The 20,025-nt window shown below is 34.7% G+C and overlaps 1 protein-coding gene across 2 annotated transcripts in view; it reads left to right on the forward strand.

Moving 5' to 3' along the window:
• The window catches only part of LOC103513712 (autophagy-related protein 16-1-like), an 85,668-nt gene extending 71,323 nt beyond the window's left edge, over positions 1 to 14,345 (forward strand). The window contains exon 9 of one of the 2 annotated variants that reach the window (XM_026826835.1): positions 14,109 to 14,345. In XM_026826835.1, coding sequence (XP_026682636.1) covers positions 14,109 to 14,244 — 136 coding nt within the window. In that variant the 3' untranslated portion in view covers positions 14,245 to 14,345. The remainder of the gene's footprint in view (positions 1 to 14,108) is intronic. The other variant, XM_017445925.2, reaches the window with a different exon arrangement.
• The last annotated feature ends 5,680 nt before the right edge of the window (positions 14,346 to 20,025 follow it).

The raw sequence follows: 20,025 nt of genomic DNA on the forward strand, positions 1-20,025 counted from the left end.
GCTCTAATAAGGAAACCAACTCATTTGATTGTGAATATTGTAGGTACAGAAAATATTCCGGTGCCAATTTACCTGACAGTATTGTCTTTGTAAAAAGCGCCGTTACTCGATCCAAAGACAAAGTGTTACTCGATCCAAAGACAAAGTGTTGAACTCAATGTATGGGACTGGTTTATGGCCGATCTTACCACTGAGGGTTAACACAGTGTCAAGGGTTTTCTTTGACGTCACCCATTTGATTGACACAGACCCTTATCTCTTTAATTCTGGATTAACTGAAAACTCTCTGTGGCAAGATCGGGCAATAGTGGAGTTCATGTTTAACAAAGCACATTTTCCTTTCGCCCCAATTTTCTGTATTGTTGTAACTTTCTACAGTATGCAATCAAGCATTTGACATGCGAGATCACCCAGGCTCAGAAAGAAACATAACTCGTGTACATATGTGTTTATGAGAACCAAAGAGAATCCTGACTGTTATTTCTCGTGTGATGAAGAGATCTGAGGATTTACGGGATGACACAGATCCAATGAAAGAAATAGGGACTGCTTCAATATTATTGCAAGAATGAGATTTGATAGTCACGATCTATGAATGAAATAAAAGTCCGAATCAATGCACCACTAACTTGACCCTTTTAGTTCCTGTTGAAATGAGTCAGTTCTCAGACTAGTTTTGCTCGTTAGCCAGAAGACAACTAGAGGAAATGCTGCATTGCCTCTTGGAGATTTGAGACCTACCTGAACTACCTACTACGAGTACCTAGACATAATTATTTCGTGTTCACACTAACAACATTTTCAACATACTTTGAGAAGAATTATTTGTTCGACTTTTGTATCTTTGGATGGATTTTACCTTTTAGAATACCTACATTTCCTAAATTTTGTCTCTTATTTTTCAATTGCACGTCCAATTTCATTGGATCCATCTCATAGAACTTTTCACATCCAGCAAACTTTTATCTAGAAGGAAAGGTCTCATGGCAATGTTTACTATTGACTCTAGTAGATCAAGGATATATCATCAGATCAAGACGTATATCAAGCATTACGCTAAGAAATCGAGACGTATATGAAGCATTATGCTATATTTCGCTATGAACGGGACTTGTGTCGTTGGTGTATCTTATGATCATGACCTCACACAAATTTACTAGCCTGGGCACATAAATTTCATTGTGTCTATATTTATTTTATTAGGTTAGCGTGGTGTATGTCCGCATTTACTTTCTTCTGATTTACATATCAATGTCAGGTCTTGTGAGTCGCCAGGTCGTTTTTTATTATGTCTGATGTACTGATATGCTCTCATAATACGTGCGGATTGTGAACTTTATCTTTATAGTGTTTTAATACTGCAGTGAGTGCTGAGAAGTGTATTATACTATCCTATATTGCTATTTGCGAATATATTGTCTGGGAACGTGGTTCTCATAGGGAGACGTGATGATGTGTTCAGTATAGCAAGTGTTTCTTCTGAGGAAGTAAAGGTTAGGGCGAGAGTATTAGGATTAAAAGAAAGTCTTTCCTGTAGATAATGGTGACCACAATAACTAAATTTTAATTGTTTGCCTTTGAATGACTAATCTTGCGTTTTCACTAAATTTCTGTTGTTATTTGACTGTTGATCTATCATCTGCTGATGAACAGTGGACGATGTGGTCTGAATATCTATTGATACAGTAAATGAAACTTGTGAAAATTCTGAGTAGTCGTGTGAATTTCTACCACTATCGGAAAACCACTTGTGTATAATGGAATGCTTCCGTCTGAGCTCGAGCCATGTTACAGTTATGAATGTTGTAATGTTCATGAGCAGGATCCATAATAATATGGAACACATATTACCAGACGTGTGGAATACTCATACTAGATCCAAGAACTACCAGGTATAGAACCTGGTATGCTGGGATTACCACGTTCGTACACTGATGATCCAGATATTGTTGCAATTACAACGACTTGCGCTCAATGAAGAAATTATAATTCGCAATCAGCCCATACAGATATAAAATGCATAGTTACATAGTTACATACAGATTTACAGAAACACCTGGTAGTTTGAATTAAAGAGGATGTGAGATAGGTATTAAGACTACGCTAACAACGTCCTCTAAAAGCGTATAGTTATCAATGAATTCCACTTTTTTTGCAGAAATATCTGCACGGCTCATGGATATCGACACATTTTTGTGATCCCATAACGAATTCCTGATAGTACAGTTCATAGTGTATAGGTAAATGAGCTACATGTGTAATTATACCTCCATATGATGCTATATCATGTAATTTAATAACATTATTTCATTAGGCATTGAGAGAAAAGAATCTGTAGTCTGCAGCATACAGATTTACAGAAACACCTGGTAGTTTGAATTAAAGAGGATGTGAGATATTAAGACTACGCTACCAACGTCCTCTAAAAGCGTATAGTTATCAATGAATTCCACTTTTTTGCAGAAATATCTGCACGGCTTATGGATATCGACACATTTTTGTGATCCCCTAACGAATTCCTGATAGTAAAGTTCATAGTGTGTAGGTAAATGAGCTACATTTGTAATTATACCTCCATATGATGCTATATCATGTAATTTAATAACATTATTTCATTAGGCATTGAGAGAAAAGAATCTGTAGTCTGCATACCATCCAGAACATCAAGAACATCAAGAAGCGTATTACCCGCACTAGGTCAGTAGACACGAGGAATATTTGCCTGGAATGTTGCAAATTAATTGCCGCTTTCCTGCGTATTACCCGCACTAGGTCAGTAGACACGAGGAATATTTGCCTGGAATGTTGCAAATTAATTGCCGCTTTCCTTATATCTTCCATTGTTTTTCTAACATTATGAGTTAAATTATGATTTTTTCCTTTGTTTCACCGGTAGCTAATGTAGCTATACATTTTATGAATAATCTCACAAGAAATTTTATGTTTTCATGATGGCTCAGATGATCTGACTTGGTCTCGGATTTCGAGAACTGATAAAGAAATAGATACCACTTTAGTGGATGGTATTAGTTTACTATTTTTTAGCACCTTGATTTTCTATGTACTATCATATATTTTACCAATACTAATGTAGCTATACATTTTATATGAATAATCTCACAAGAAATTTTATGTTTTCATGATTGCTCAGATGATCTGACTTGGTCTCGGATTTCGAGAACTGATGAAGAAATAGATACCACTTTAGTGGATGGTATTAGTTTACTATTTTTTAGCACCTTGATTTTCTATGTACTATCATATATTTTACCAATATTGCCTCTTGGAGATTTGAGACCTACCTGAACTACCTACTACGAGTACCTAGACATAATTATTTCGTGTTCACACTAACAACATTTTCAACATACTTTGAGAAGAATTATTTGTTCGACTTTTGTATCTTTGGATGGATTTTACCTTTTAGAATACCTACATTTCCTAAATTTTGTCTCTTATTTTTCAATTGCACGTCCAATTTCATTGGATCCATCTCACTATTGGAGATTTGAGACCTAGCTGAACTACCTACTACGAGTACTTAGGCATAATTATTTGGTGTTCACACTAACAACATTTTCAACATACTTTGAGAAGAAATATTTGTTCGACTTTTGTATTTGAATGGATTTTACCTTTTAGAATACCTACATTTCCTAAATTTTGTCTCTTATTTTTCAATTGCACGTCCAATTTCATTGGATCCATCTCATAGAACTTTTCACATCCAGCAAACTTTTATCTAGAAGGAAAGGTCTCATGGCAATGTTTACTATTGACTCTAGTAGATCAAGGATATATCATCAGATCAAGACGTATATCAAGCACTACGCTAAGAAATCGAGACGTATATGAAGCATTATGCTATATTTCGCTATGAACGGGACTTGTGTCGTTGATGTATCTTATGATCATGACCTCACACAAATTTACTAGCCTGGGCACATAAATTTCATTGTGTCTATATTTATTTTATTAGGTTAGCGTTTACGCTAAGAAATCGAGACGTATATGAAGCATTATGCTATATTTCGCTATGAACGGGACTTGTGTCGTTGGTGTATCTTATGATCATGACCTCACACAAATTTACTAGCCTGGGCACATAAATTTCATTGTGTCTATATTTATTTTATTAGGTTAGCGTGGTGTATGTCCGCATTTACTTTCTTCTGATTTACATATCAATGTCAGGTCTTGTGAGTCGCCAGGTCGTTTTTTATTATGTCTGATGTACTGATATGCTCTCATAATACGTGCGGATTGTGAACTTTATCTTTATAGTGTTTTAATACTGCAGTGAGTGCTGAGAAGTGTATTATACTATCCTATATTGCTATTTGCGAATATATTGTCTGGGAACGTGGTTCTCATAGGGAGACGTGATGATGTGTTCAGTATAGCAAGTGTTTCTTCTGAGGAAGTAAAGGTTAGGGCGAGAGTATTAGGATTAAAAGAAAGTGTTTCCTGTAGATAATGGTGACCACAATAACTTAATTTTAATTGTTTGCCTTTGAATGACTAATCTTGCGTTTTCACTAAATTCCTGTTGTTATTTGACTGTTGATCTATCATCTGCTGATGAACAGTGGACGATGTGGTCTGAATATCTATTGATACAGTAAATGAAACTTGTGAAAATTCTGAGTAGTCGTGTGAATTTCTACCACTATCGGAAAACCACTTGTGTATAATGGAATGCTTCCGTCTGACATGTGTATCAATTTCATAAATATGTATCCTAAGATAAGATCCTTTATTGATCAATTTATAGGTCAAAGTGTGACCTAGTAGGTACATAGGTACCTAGTTCGTTGCAAAAATAAGGAATTATTCTAAAGTGTGTTCTCTTTTAAAGGAGTTTATAAAAAGCAGGTCAGAAATTTACATAAGCACGCCTAGAATTTGTTTATTTATTAACATATAAACTGGTTCAAGATAGATTTTATTAAGCCTAACGTTTTAATGCGACATTTTCCTTATTAGAATTCAATTTGAATTCTATTTAGCAAATATTTTGACAGTTTGACCATAAAAAACAACATAACCCTAGTGCAGTCAAATAGCGAGGAAATTAGACTATTGAATGGAACGTAGGTATATCTAATTAAAATGAGATACTAAAAAAACTGAAGAACAGAAGAAAAACATTCAATGACCATATTGTCAAGATAATACAGGGAAATATGTTTTTATAGCAATTTAACATTCAAACTCCTACATACCATGTCTGGTTTCAAATCATCAAATATTCTCATTCTCAAGTTAAAGTAAACATTGTTGTTATTGGATGTGTCACTTTTACCAACATTAGTGGATGTTTCATTTGTAACAATATTAGTGATTGTGCCACTTGTAGCAATATTAGTGAATGTGTTACTTGGAACAATATTAGTGGATGCGATATTTGCACCAATATTAGTGAATGTGTCACTTACTCCTACATACCATGTCTGGTTTCAAATCATCAAATATTCTCATTCTCAAGTTAAAGTAAACATTAATGTTAGTGGATGTGTCACTTTTACCAACATTGGTGGATGTTTCATTTGTAACAATATTAGTGATTGTGCCACTTGTAGCAATATTAGTGATTTTGCCACTTGTAGCAATATTAGTGAATGTGTTACTTGGAACAATATTAGTGGATGCGATATTTGCACCAATATTAGTGAATGTGTCACTTGTAGCAATATTAGTGGATGCGGTTCGTTACTCGTATGTTGATTTCGAAAGCCCATTTTATGTGTATCAATTTCATAAATATGTATGCTAAGATAACATCCTTTATTGATCAATTTATAGGTCAAAGTGTGACCTAGTACTAGTAGGTACATAGGTACCTAGTTCGTTGCAAAAATAAGGAATTATTCTAAAGTGTGTTCTCTTTCTCTTTTAAAGGAGTATTTAAATAGCAGGTCAGAAATTTACATAAGCACGCCCAGAATTAAAACTGAAAAACCTGAGCAAGTGAATATTAATTGAACTTCACATCAATTAATGTTTATTTATTAACATATAAACTGGTTCAAGATAGATTTTATTAAGCCTAACGTTTTAATACGACATTTTCCTTATTAGAATTCAATTTGAATTCTATTTAGCAAATATTTTGACAGTTTGACCATAAAAAACAACATAACCCTAGTGCCCTGATTTGATGATCGATCAACGAAGCAGTTCACATATTTTCCACAACAGTTACAATAAGTGTTTCATATTCGGTACCAAAACTAATGTCAGTATATTTTTTTCGGACAGTTGCGGTTTATCGGAATGCAAACAATAGAATCCTCACAGTGTTACAGTTCTTGTGTCCTGTCAGATTATGGTCATGTTCTTATTCAATACTACTGACATACATTGCAGTATTTCTCTGCTCAGTGTTGAACGATTTGATTTAAATATTGCCGCATTGGCATTGGAACACATAGAAAGTTCGCTATGTTGGCATTAACGAGTAGCTATTGTGATGATTTTGTCAAATGTTAAACTTGAAAAGCTTTGAATACATATTTTCAATTAATGTGTACTTTCAGTCAAAACAGAAATGACAGTTCAAACTATTCAATCCATATTGTGGAAAACAGAGTCGTGTTTTATGCAATTGCAGCTTAAACCTTAAAATAAAATTAAGATTCATCATCTGCATACAGGCAAATCTGTCATGGCTCTAAGCTCAATATTTGTTGACAGTAAATGATGACCACATGTCAGAGGACAACAGTGTACACATTGGTGCAGTGCGAGGCAATAGCTACACCCACACACTTTAGGTTTTTTTGCACACACGTTCAAGTTGTATGGAAATTGTTGTGTCATTCCATCTGGCATTGTGGGCAATGTCAATGGCAAACTTTGACATCAAGGGGTAATGAACGAAAAAAAGTGATGAGGTAACGAAAATGCAAGCAACTGAAGAATTACACTTGGGTTGCACTAATTGGTAAATACTGTTAAGAGAGACTAATTGATCTGCTTTTGTAAATGATGTTCTTCTTGACTGTTGAGGTTGCCAAATTGAATTTATTGAAATCGTCTATTTTTGGTCATACACAACTAGACATCTTTTAAACATTATTAGACAAAAGTACACAAACACTACAAACCTCCTCATAATAGTAGATCCTATTTACAAGGCATCAAAACAACATGATCCCTTTGAGAGGCAATTAAGAAACCTGTTGAAAGGAACTCCAACTGGTCTACTAAACCGAGTCCAAAATCAACAAATCTCAACTCCAAATAAACCCTTGCCTCAATGTAAAGAACCCTGCTTCAATGTTTACAGATGTAAATGAGAAACAAGATTCAAAAGTGACCCTTGTACTAAATTATTTTCAAGCTTTGTTTAATCTGATCTTCATGACAAAGAAATTTCCTTAACGTGTTAACCCATTAACCCGAGCCATTCTGACCTTATCTGCCGCATGTTGTGTCTTATTAACCCATTTTTATGTTTCATGACTACCACGACCTTATTTGTAAATTACAAATGAGCTCGGACTGATAATGATAACGCAGAACAACATTTTACAAGATATTGGTTTTTTACACAAATAATAAACAAGATAGCGATAGAACTTTGGTCATACCTTCAACTCCGTCTGGTCATCTAAATTTTTTCCTCTTGTAATTTTGTAATAAATTTAAGCATCAACAATGACAAAATCGCCCATTAGTCCCATTTCCCATTAGACAATATGCACATTCTGAGCTTTATTTTCGGCAATAAAGTCTTACGAAGCAAGAATAATCACAGTGGCTTTTATTCAGTCAAATAACAGCGAGAATAACCGAAGAACCGAGAGGTTTTTTTATTTCCTGTTATTTTCCCTAATCAAAATATCAAAATAAGCAGGATGCTCCTCTAAACCTAATTTTCAATCACAACTATTCCTCAAATTTCAACCAGAAAAGAAGTTTCACCAGGAAAATAATTTATTGAAGACATTGAAGTAATAAAAAATCACAACTATTCCTCAAATTTCAACCAGAAAAGAAGTTTCACCAGGAAAATAATTTATTGAAGACATTGAAGTAATAAAAAGGTCGATTAAAGTTGAATAATTGAATAGATCTCGAGACCTGAGAAGATACCATTTATCTTCTGATAATAATGTATCCGAGTAAATCTATTTTTGATTAGAATAAATTAGAGTTGCAACACTGTTAGTTATCTTAGTAAGTTTAAGGTCGAACTAATGGTTGTTTATGTTTTTGTCTTCAGATTCAGACTCTTTAGGTATCAGATCTTGGTCCTGAACAAATTTTCCCCGTAATGTATCTGAGTAAATCTATTTTTGATTAGAATAAATTAGAGTTGCAATACTGTTAGTTATCTTAGTAAGGTTAAGGTCGAACTAATGGTTGTTTATGTTTTTGTCTTCAGATTCAGACTCTTTAGGTATCAGATCTTGGTCCTGAACAAATTTTCCCCAACCTACCCTCCCTTTCTCTTTATTACCTACTTTCCATTATTTTACAGTAGTACTTAGTCCTAGGATTATGTAATTTTTTAGCCTGTTCCACATTTTCCTCAGTTTTGCTGAGTGCTGGAAGAAATGTGGTGCCATAAGAAGACGTTGCTCTGATGATGGACGTTTCCCTGGACCTACCCTCTCTTTCTCTTTATTACCTACTTTCCATTATTTTACAGTAGTACTTAGTCCTAGGATTATGTAATTTTCTAGTCTGTTCCACATTTTCCTCAGTTTTGCTGAGTGCTGGAAGAAATGTGGTGCCATAAGAAGACGTTGCTCTGATGATGGACGTTTCCCTGATACCATATTACACGTGGGAACGTCTAGTTGAACGGCCGTATGAACAAGTATTTCTGTATGAATTGCAATATAATTACACTACAAATCATAAAACCACCTAGAACCTAGCCTGGGCAGAAACTCCAACCATCTTCATATTGATTACTCAATTCATCGTAAACTTTTATTAGCTTTGAAGTTCATGAATCATGATATTCTCTTGGGTGAATTGAATACGAACTCCTACATACCATGTCTGGTTTCAAATCATCAAATATTCTCATTCTCAAGTTAAAGTAAACATTGTTGTTATTGGATGTGTCACTTTTACCAACATTAGTGGATGTTTCATTTGTAACAATATTAGTGATTGTGCCACTTGTAGCAATATTAGTGAATGTGTTACTTGGAACAATATTAGTGGATGCGATATTTGCACCAATATTAGTGAATGTGTCACTTGTAGCAATATTAGTGGATGCGGTTCGTTACTCGTATGTTGATTTCGAAAGCCCATTTCATGTGTATCAATTTCATAAATATGTATCCTAAGATAAGATCCTTTATTGATCAATTTATAGGTCAAAGTGTGACCTAGTAGGTACATAGGTACCTAGTTCGTTGCAAAAATAAGGAATTATTCTAAAGTGTGTTCTCTTTTAAAGGAGTTTATAAAAAGCAGGTCAGAAATTTACATAAGCACGCCTAGAATTTGTTTATTTATTAACATATAAACTGGTTCAAGATAGATTTTATTAAGCCTAACGTTTTAATGCGACATTTTCCTTATTAGAATTCAATTTGAATTCTATTTAGCAAATATTTTGACAGTTTGACCATAAAAAACAACATAACCCTAGTGCAGTCAAATAGCGAGGAAATTAGACTTGAAGGAAATTAAAAACTGAAGAACAGAAGAAAAACATTCAATGACCATATTGTCAAGATAATACAGGGAAATATGTTTTTATAGCAATTTAACATTCACAGTGTATTTATGTGGATCAAGAACCGACAGACAAAACACTATGATAGTACTATCAAGGTACTTAGTTTTTGCAACTCAGTTATAATGACTTGTGTTGGTTATAGATTTTAATTACGACTGTTAATTTTTATGATGGCAACGGTTGTTGGTATTATGGCTTTGTTATGATTCGAAACAATCCCACGTTATAAAAATCAATTACAACTTCAGGACTAAGGTGAAGGAAATTAAAAACTGAAGAACAGAAGAAAAACATTCAATGACCATATTGTCAAGATAATACAGGGAAATATGTTTTTATAGCAATTTAACATTCACAGTGTATTTATGTGGATCAAGAACCGACAGACAAAACACTATGATAGTACTATCAAGGTACTTAGTTTTTGCAACTCAGTTATAATGACTTGTGTTGGTTATAGATTTTAATTACGACTGTTAATTTTTATGATGGCAACGGTTGTTGGTATTATGGCTTTGTTATGATTCGAAACAATCCCACGTTATAAAAATCAATTACAACTTCAGGACTAAGGACGAGGCCCTTCCGTCTAATGTCTACAACTACAATAGTGTGTCTCGCACCATAGTTTCTTGAACTGAAAGCGAGGGAGTTTGGGAAATTCAATTTTAACGTATGTTGCGTTACGTGGATTCATTAAAACTGACAATTAAAACAACTAATAACAGCCATTCGCAACCAGTAAGACCTGGAACAGAGCGGATGTGTTTATGGAACTATGGATTGCATCTATAAAAAAATCTTGTGTTTGATGAACGAGTTACGATCTCCTCCTTTTTCTAGAGAAACCAAAAAAATACAAGCCATGTAGACAAGAAACAAAAAGATATTAGAAACTCAATATAAATCCTGACAAAGCAATAAACAATCATTGGTCTGCACCATTATTACCAGACGGCAAGTTGAAGATTATACTCTACTAACAGCACTAACCATAATGTGAACATCTTATCGCAATGGAAATACAGGTAATGAAAATAAAGTATCTAATGAAAACCCAATAAAAACCACGGAACATCTTCCCTCATAGTTTTGATATTGATAATAAAGTGCTTGTGTTCTTCATAAACACTCTACTGTCATACACACCCATACTTGTAAACGCAGACATAGAGTTAATAAAATTGAGACATAATCTTTATTGCCAGTAGGTAGTGACTTAGTAGGAGTATGGTGGTACTACTGCGATACACTGTACTGGTGAACATATTAATAGCATTCCATGTATGAAGAATTAAAAGCTTAATTAAAACTTGGTGGGGAATAGATGCGGATTTTGCGTTAGGGGATAAGGTTTCATGCCTTTTAACGTTACAGGATATGTGGCTATTATCGCATTAACTCAGTCTAATCAAAGGAAAAACGAAGAAATTTCCGTATTCTCCTGAACGGTTAGGAGATAAAGTATAAATTAATTTACATGTTTTGAATTTTATTGAGGCAGTAAAAACGTTATAGCTCCTACTTAGGGATATAATAAAAGTGTTATGTTCTCTTTTACTGTCGGTGTGACATCGGTTTTGTATTTCTTCACAAGGTGTTAACTTTTTGCACAGAAAATTTAAATAAAAGAAAAAGTTGTTTTTACTTTCTCCTTCCTTTTCTTAAATTTTAAGTTCGTGATAAACTTGCCCGATAATCTTGCACAAATTCTTTGAGTAGATTGTAATATTAATTACTATTATCTCTATTGTAGAATAATTAAAACGATTTTGTTCTGTTCATAGAGACGATTTAATTAACTCTTTCTCTGGTTGTTAACTCAGTTAAGAGTATTGTGCAGAAATCAACTGGTCGAACAGACAACTTTGAACTTCTCACCTAAGCGGGGAATTTTCATTATATCTAGCTATAATGTTGGTCAATACCGTGTGAAATTGTGAAATTTAACTTTTTTCTTATATTTTTCTCCTCAAACAGGGGATTTTCTGAACATGAAATCTGTCATTACCATCTCATGAAATATGAATGAACATTTGGCGATTTTTTTCAGCCTGTTTTTTCTCCCAACTGTAAAAAATCTTGACCTACTCTTCTCATCACAATCCTTGCCATTACCACCATGCGTTTGAAAGTCGAACGTAATGGAACGTTGAATTGTTGACTGGCAGATGCCTCTGTGCCTCTTAATCGTGATGAGCGGATCATTTCCAACTCTCGTGCTCAATTTGAAACTCAATTATTTGATTGAGTTCCTTCTTCTTCATCTGGCCATTGTTTCTTCAGACACATTATCATGTACATCATCATCAGCAGCAGTATCATCAGTGTGTTCATTACAAAAGATCTGAAATTCTCATTACAAGTAACTTTATATGGTGGAGTCCAAAAACAATGCCTCTTTTACTGGTCTGGCTGAACTTTTCGGCGTTATTCATCATTGTTTCAAATTCCGTTGTAACGTATCGTTCATACATGCCGCTTCAACATATTGCGGAGGATAGCTTTGTCGACAATTCGACATTGACAGCTATGGATGATGACTGTGTGAAAGTATTTGAAAACTTTCAAGTGTTCCTGATTCCGTTAGAATGAAACAAAAAAGAAAATGGATCTCATACCTAGATTTGAAGGATCTGCGTCACATGCATGATCCTGGAAATTTACAGTGATCTATTTCAAACAGTGCAGCGTTTGCCTGGTAAGCAGGACACGGATTAGCATTTAATTCTATTCTCTTTTGTTTGAATTCGACCACATAAACGGAAGTTGTTGGTGGATGTGTCAAGAGTAGGGACCATATTTTCATTTACCAGCTCAATGCCTGTAAACGTCCATTCTTTGAACTATGCATAAATACCTGTTAGCTATCGCAAACCAGCGTTTACTTATACAATGCACGGTATAATTGCACCTATTGCAAAACTGAACTCTTTGTCAATCCGCGAGTGTCATTCACCCGACTTTTCACCGTAGAAAATGAATATACCTACCATTTTGTTTCAATGGGTTTCACATAACCCATCCTCCATCTATTAAGTCTGCAGATAATTTCCACTCATACGCGAGCCCGCATACAGACTCTGCTAACCTATCTTCATCGTTTCCTAACACATGATATTATGCTGTATTACTGCCCTGATATAGTCACAGTATTGCTCAAGCTGCTGTAGGTATAATGCTAAGTGTAGTGCAATCATTGATAGAGTCGGGTCTCGTGTGGTCATGGATCGATTCCCCAACTCCTTTACATATTATCTACGTAGAGCCGAGGTACCGTTTCTAAGATCTATTCACCATTATCATGTGCCGTGTGTGATGGGCAACAATATTATGTCCAGCATCGGCACCCTTTACTGGCTTCAAAATTGTGTTTTAAAAGCTGAAGCTTTAATACGAGTAGAGAAAAAGGAATCAATTTGATTGAACTTAATCTCACAAATGGTCTTCCCCTGTCTCAATTATTTTATTTAGCTGCTGGCATTCGAACCGCAGTCTACTCGGTCATGAAACCAATAAGCAACTGCACTGTTGATACTTGACTTATATCACATCTAACAAGCAGGGGTTACTTATCGTGGCCGAGACAGCCCTTGGAAAAGCTTGTGACCCGACTTCCAAAGGAGTGTAGAGTCTGCAGAGTCCTGTTAGTTCTATTCGGGCAAGATAACCATTAAGCTATTCAGTTCTACTTTACAGTTGTAGTAGGTAAAGATTTACCTTATTTATACACCTGCGATTAGTTAGGATCTGGATGAACGGGCAGTCCGAGTCCCATTAGTCCAAGGAAAACTAAGTGAATATCTGTATTCTTATACTTGTTTTGGTATTTTTTTTTTGTTTTTTTTTTTTTAGTTACCAACATAGGTATATATATTTATTTTTTAACATGTGACATTTCAACATCATTGATAGTAGTATATCACTGTCCTATAAGCTCAAGGCTTGTGTAGGACATTGATAGAAAAATTACAATGATATTATGTATTTACCTAAGTTGTAAATGAATTATTTAATTAATATACTCGTATGTATTATTAAGGTGCATATAACTCTGTCATTTGAATTCTGCTCTTTTTCAAGGCATAATTATGATAAGGAAGAATGGTATTATTTTTTTATGGTATTTAGATGTTCTTCCAATTTTTAGACCATTATTATTATTATTATTATTATTATTATTATTATTCACTTACCTTTCTTCCTAGTTTGATCCCTCCCTTTTGGTTCCCAAATATCCTCCGGTATGAAACGTCCTATCCTCCTGAAACAATTTCAATCAATACCATCATTAGTAAGGAATTAAGGCTCAATGTCGTCATGTACAAGTAGCAAGGGTGATCGACATATGTGCTGAGAAATAAATTCACTTTTTGAACTTGAATTTCTATTTCAGCGTCACGTGTAATTGGAGGATCCTGACACCCTATACCGTGCGTACCATTGGTGGTCTCACCCTGTATAAACTTGGCGTGCAGAAACAGTCAGAAAGCAGAAACAGGCAACTGGCAACCGATATGAGCAAACCTTGAAGTAGTATTTTGGGTCATATCGATACGCGAGAATGCTATAAATTTACCAGCAAGGTACAAAGTGCAAGTACTTCTCATCTCGAGCCTAGGTCTTCCGGTCATCATGGGAGAAATTGATTATTGCAAATAACATGCAAAGTAAATACTTCTCTGACCTTGTTATGTCCTCGATCCTACGACCTTTGGAGACCAAGTACAAGGATTCTTCTTTATTGTGAGATACTGAAACATTGTTTACATGCTTCTACCAGACAGATCTATGCCAATATTGTCAAGTATCATTTCATAGGGCACCATTGGTGCATGCAGAAAATATGTGCATGCTATATCGAATACGGTGCTTTAATAAATGCTTCATCATGATACGTGTTCATGGATGAAAAAAAAAGTTGATATTATAATGAAATTGCATATAATCCACGGAGACTTCTTCAGGTATGATCTTAATATATCCCGGAGAGACATAAAGGTGGTGTGTATGAATGATTGGCGGCTATATCCTAGTCATGATTGACGGTATCGTGTATCTGATGTTTTGATGGAATCAATATTCACATTCGCCGATAATATTGCTTCCGAGTTCTCAATCAATTAGAATATGTGTTTGCTGATGCCCTTTTAGGCTTGTTCGCCGAATTTAAAATTTTCCATTCGAGTTGTTATTTGGAGTTGAATTTGATTCTCTTTCTCGTGCTGCCTATATTTGATAATATTGTTATATTTACGAAAATTTACGTCTTGGTCTGCCATGGTAGTGGAAGAATTATTGTACCTAGATTCATTTTTATGTTGTTTTGCATCCTAATGTGTTGGAGTATTTATGTGTACAACGAATCGAAATATCAATATTACACCATGAACTGTTGATATTATAGTTCTAAAAGTTAAAGACCCCTCTTTATATCCAAAGAAGCAATACAAAATGTCTTGTTATTGCTCGAGAAGCGTTTGATCGAAAGAAAACACCGATAAGAGAAGTTTTTAGTTGGGAAATTATTAGTACGGGGATTTACTACACCGCAATAAATTAATCTTACAGACCACTAAGAAAGCCATAAAATTTAATGGCAAACTAATGAACAAATAAAATTACCTGCTAATCTGTGTTCATTCTAAAGTTATTCGCTAGATCGATCTTGCAAGTCCAATAAAATTGTGACCTAGTTTGTCTGTAATGGAGTATAAGATTTTTAATGTTGATTATGAGAAGCTGGTCTTGTTTACTTGATAACAAATTAATGCACGCACGCTAAGTGTGAATATATCAATCATTAGTGCTCTGGGTTACTTCCTGCAATAGGAAGTAGGTACTAGAGAATATCTACAGGTGTATAGTAAACGTGCTTTGGCCAATGTTAAGGCATCTAAAATGAAATAACGGGTATGTGCACGAGAAAATGCTTCATGGGTTTCGTCACCAAAACAGTGCGATCTGGCGGCGAAGTTATTTAATTTACGCAAGAGAATATCTACAGGTGTATAGTAAACGTGCTTTGGCCAATGGTAAGGCATCTGAAATAAAATAACGGGTATGTGCACGAGAAAATGCTTCATCGGTTTCGTCACCAAAACAGTGCGATCTGGCGGCGAAGTTATTTAATTTAGGATTTTAAACAAGTAGACGTGGATATTCTGAAAAATGTTTTTGTTATAAAAAAACCCATCTCCCAAGATTTTTCGGAACATTGAAAAGGAATGCTAAATTTGGTTCCCGAAGAGCAAAAAACACAGGTGATATTAGAACACGAAAAATAATGATATTTTAAATTCCTATATCGAAATACACAATTAATCCAATGAAAATTGCGCTATCAAAATTTAAATTATTGTGCACGTTCGCAATAATTTAGATTCAAGTTATTTAAAATTGAAGCTACCTTCGGCCACCAATTTGAAATTCATAGGGCCAGAATTTCCAGAAGTGAATGAACTCTTTGAAGGAAATGCTTATGTTGTCCAAGATACAAAAATAGACATAATTTTATTAGATAGTCATGTACAGTAATTTGATATGTAGGTATTTATAACTTTATCGTAATGATAAAGTTATAAATACCTACTGGTGTTAATTTCTACCCTGTAATTTCACATTAACAACTTCACAGCTCATGTTGGAATCTCATTTCCAGAATTAGACAGTTCCCTCTGTCAAACCTCTTTAAAAAAAAAAGAATTAGAAATTCGCTGAAATATTTGCATGGCTTGTGCTAGGTGTTACCACAGAATGACCGGCGGGAGAAGTCTATACTCCGAAAGGTATCACGCCCAGTTGCCAGTTACCCACATTAGTTACGAAACCTTGGCTTCTTAATAATAGTTATCATAACTCGAAATTTCATCGTAATAAGTTTTATTTAAATGACTAACGGAAACAAATTTTGCCACTGCAAAAATAATAGGTAGTTCTTGATATAAAGGAGGAAAAATTGATATTTCTTGCCTGGTAATTTAAAAATTCTTCTCTTTTCCAATCAAAATTTTGGAATTCTTAATTTACCTTAATTCAAAATAACTTAGGCCTCTTCACGTGTATTGTATTCGCAACACAAAAAAAAAAAAAAAAAAAAAAAAAAAAAAAAAAAAAAAAAAAAAAAAAAACAAACAGTGCCTGCATTCTTCCTGTCAGTGGAAACAAATGATGGGTACACCTGTGCTGTCTATCATATTGAATACATCATTTGAATAATCTGTGGTATCTTAGGGGGTTGATGATCCAATTTTTATAATCCTAATAACCTCTTGACCTTGATCAAGTCGACTGGCTAGGTGGCTAGGGATCAAGATTTGGTCTTGGATTATGTTGGTACGTAGAAGGTAGAAATAACTTGATTACATGAGTCAGGACAAGATACAATAGTTCTTTCTCAATGCACACAATATTTTGGACCACATAAATGGATACTTTCTGCGTTTACTCAATCCTCTGTGGGAGAGAAAAACTATTGAAAACATCATGTGTAGCGTTAAGTTCTCATCAAACTAGGAATAGTGAAGGAGAATACAGGAAATGCGTGACCCAATGTGAGCCAGCAAATGACCTGAAACTTGAGAACCAAGGTATAATCATACCAAGTGGGTAATTAAAACAAACCCAACGGTCCCAAGGTCCTTACTCCCTAAGTAAAAGTACATCTCACGTGGTTCCACAACCACTCTATATTCGGCTGTCGTTTCCATTGAACTACTTCTAACAATACCAATAATTGGTGAGCTCAAATATATTTGGTGATTCGTGTCCTGTGTGTTTCTATTGTTCACATGTGATTGTCACTATCCACATTATCGTCCATAGTGGCCTCAAGTACATCAGGAGAATTTACTAATTGTACGAATAATTGAAGCACGTGTTCCTGCTCTGAGTTTGTTTTTCCGTCCATATGGCGTAAAATACAATGGTTTCAAAAGGCAATGGAAGAATCAAATATGTTCTGTTTCTATGGGAAAGTGTTTTCCTGTTTGTGATTTCTTGAATTCCAAGATGTACTCGCTTCATTGAATTTGGGATTCGCTTTCAGCACCTACATAATTATGATGACTTTTTTAAACGTAACCGTGTATTATGGCCAGAAACAGCCCGTTTATTTCGGTTTCACTACTAAACTTATTGAAGCTAAGACTTTGGAGTTGCAGGTCTTTCAGTTATCTAAGTAGGCAGGTCACTAGAACGTCCAAAGCTAGGCCTAGTTATTTGGACGAGACCTCACCGTAGTCTTTTCTTTGTTTCAACAGCAATAATAATTGACTCTATTTACAGTTTACACGGAACCTTAAGTGTCGTTCAAACAACGTTTCCCACTTTGGAAACAAGTTTAATTTTTATAGTACTTGAGAAATTTTAGAGATGACATCTTCTCCTCTTGGTTAAACATGGTTAACCTGTGAACAGAGTTCATTCACTTTTTCCCGCAGAAACAGAAGGAAATATCATAACACTGGAAACATTTTTATTATTATTTGTTTTTTATCATTTCATAGGGCACCATTGGTGCATGCAGAAAATATGTGCATGCTATATCGAATACGGTGCTTTAATAAATGCTTCATCATGATACGTGTTCATGGATGAAAAAAAAAGTTGATATTATAATGAAATTGCATATAATCCACGGAGACTTCTTCAGGTATGATCTTAATATATCCCGGAGAGACATAAAGGTGGTGTGTATGAATGATTGGCGGCTATATCCTAGTCATGATTGACGGTATCGTGTATCTGATGTTTTGATGGAATCAATATTCACATTCGCCGATAATATTGCTTCCGAGTTCTCAATCAACTAGAATACGTGTTTGATGATGCCCTTTTGGGCTTGTTCGCCGAATTTAAAATTTTCCATGCGAGTTGTTATTTGGAGTTGAATTTGATTCTCTTTTTCGTGCTGCCTATATTTGATAATACTGTTGTATTTACGAAAATTTACGTCTTGGTCTGCCATGGTAGTGGAAGAATCATTGTACCTAACCATTTTTATGTTGTTTTGCATCCTAATGTGTTGGAGTATTTATGTGTACAACGAATCGAAATATCAATATTACACCATGAACTGTTGATGACCAAGTTTATTCAAATATCTCAATAATAATTATGATGATAGGATTTTCATAGGTCAGTCGCTCATTGTCTATTGTTTGGTCGTGATATCTGGGGCGTATAATCCTGTCGGATTTATGATGATATGAACGTCAATATAAACCACCGTCATGTTTACATCATGGGTCAGCACGTCGGTTGATTATGACCAAAAGTTTTTCAAATATGACCAACTTATTCACAATGCTATTGGAATAGAATAGAACGTTGTTTATCCTGGCAGAATGAGACTGAAAAGTCCCTTTACTCCTGCATTATAAAAAAAGTCATATCTGAACAAATAATAAACCATATGATATTAGGGATAGACTTTGGTTGTAAAGAAATAAGAAATGGAATTCTGAAGATAGCCAAGTTGGTGTTACAAAGATGCATTCCTCAGATTCATTAGCCTATGGCCAACATTACTGGCTTTGCTAACACACTTGTGTTATGTCCTCTCTGACCTCCGGGATCTTCACATGTAACGGCAGAATGACATTGCAAATTGGAAGTCAAGAGCTGCCGAGAGGAAAATGTTCAATGTCATTGCTATGACGGCTCTAAGTAGCTAATCTGCTCTCAATGGAAGCCGTGGCAGCTATCAAGCTCGCATGATAAGCTGATACGTGATACCTAAGATCATTGATGGCACAGGATTTTTGTTTCATTGTGTCTCGCCAAGAGCATCTCTTGTTTCGCGAATGACTGACACAAATCTCGCTAGTGCTGCCACAGTGTCTGGTGGATATATGTGACAACATACTGAAGACGTTGAAGGCATCTTCATATAACATAATATGGTAATACGCGGTCATTTTTACTTTTTTTGTTCGCAATGACAAGTTGTAAAATTCATATAAAGCGGTGACTCTGCAAAGGTTCTCATGCTATTTCAAATGACAGATAATATGCCTATTAATATTAATATACTCAAGGTCTGTCATATTAGAATTTTATTGAAGCTATGCAGAAGAGAGTTGAAATGATATGAATTTTATGAAATCTCATGATTTTGTCCGAAAAAGGGAGAAATTGAAATAGAGGTACTGAATGTTGGGTGATACTATTTTAAATTTTCCTCGTACATATCTGTAAATTTTGCTAAGATGAATCATTTTTGAGAAAAAATTCAGATGAGCAAAAAAAAAAAAAAAAAAAAAAAAAAAAAAAAAATTTTCCCCATAAATTTTTTATTTTTTTTTTGAAAC

This window comes from Diaphorina citri, unplaced genomic scaffold (assembly GCF_000475195.1).
Source record: "Diaphorina citri unplaced genomic scaffold, Diaci psyllid genome assembly version 1.1 scaffold1011, whole genome shotgun sequence".
Classification (NCBI taxonomy): domain Eukaryota; kingdom Metazoa; phylum Arthropoda; class Insecta; order Hemiptera; family Psyllidae; genus Diaphorina; species Diaphorina citri.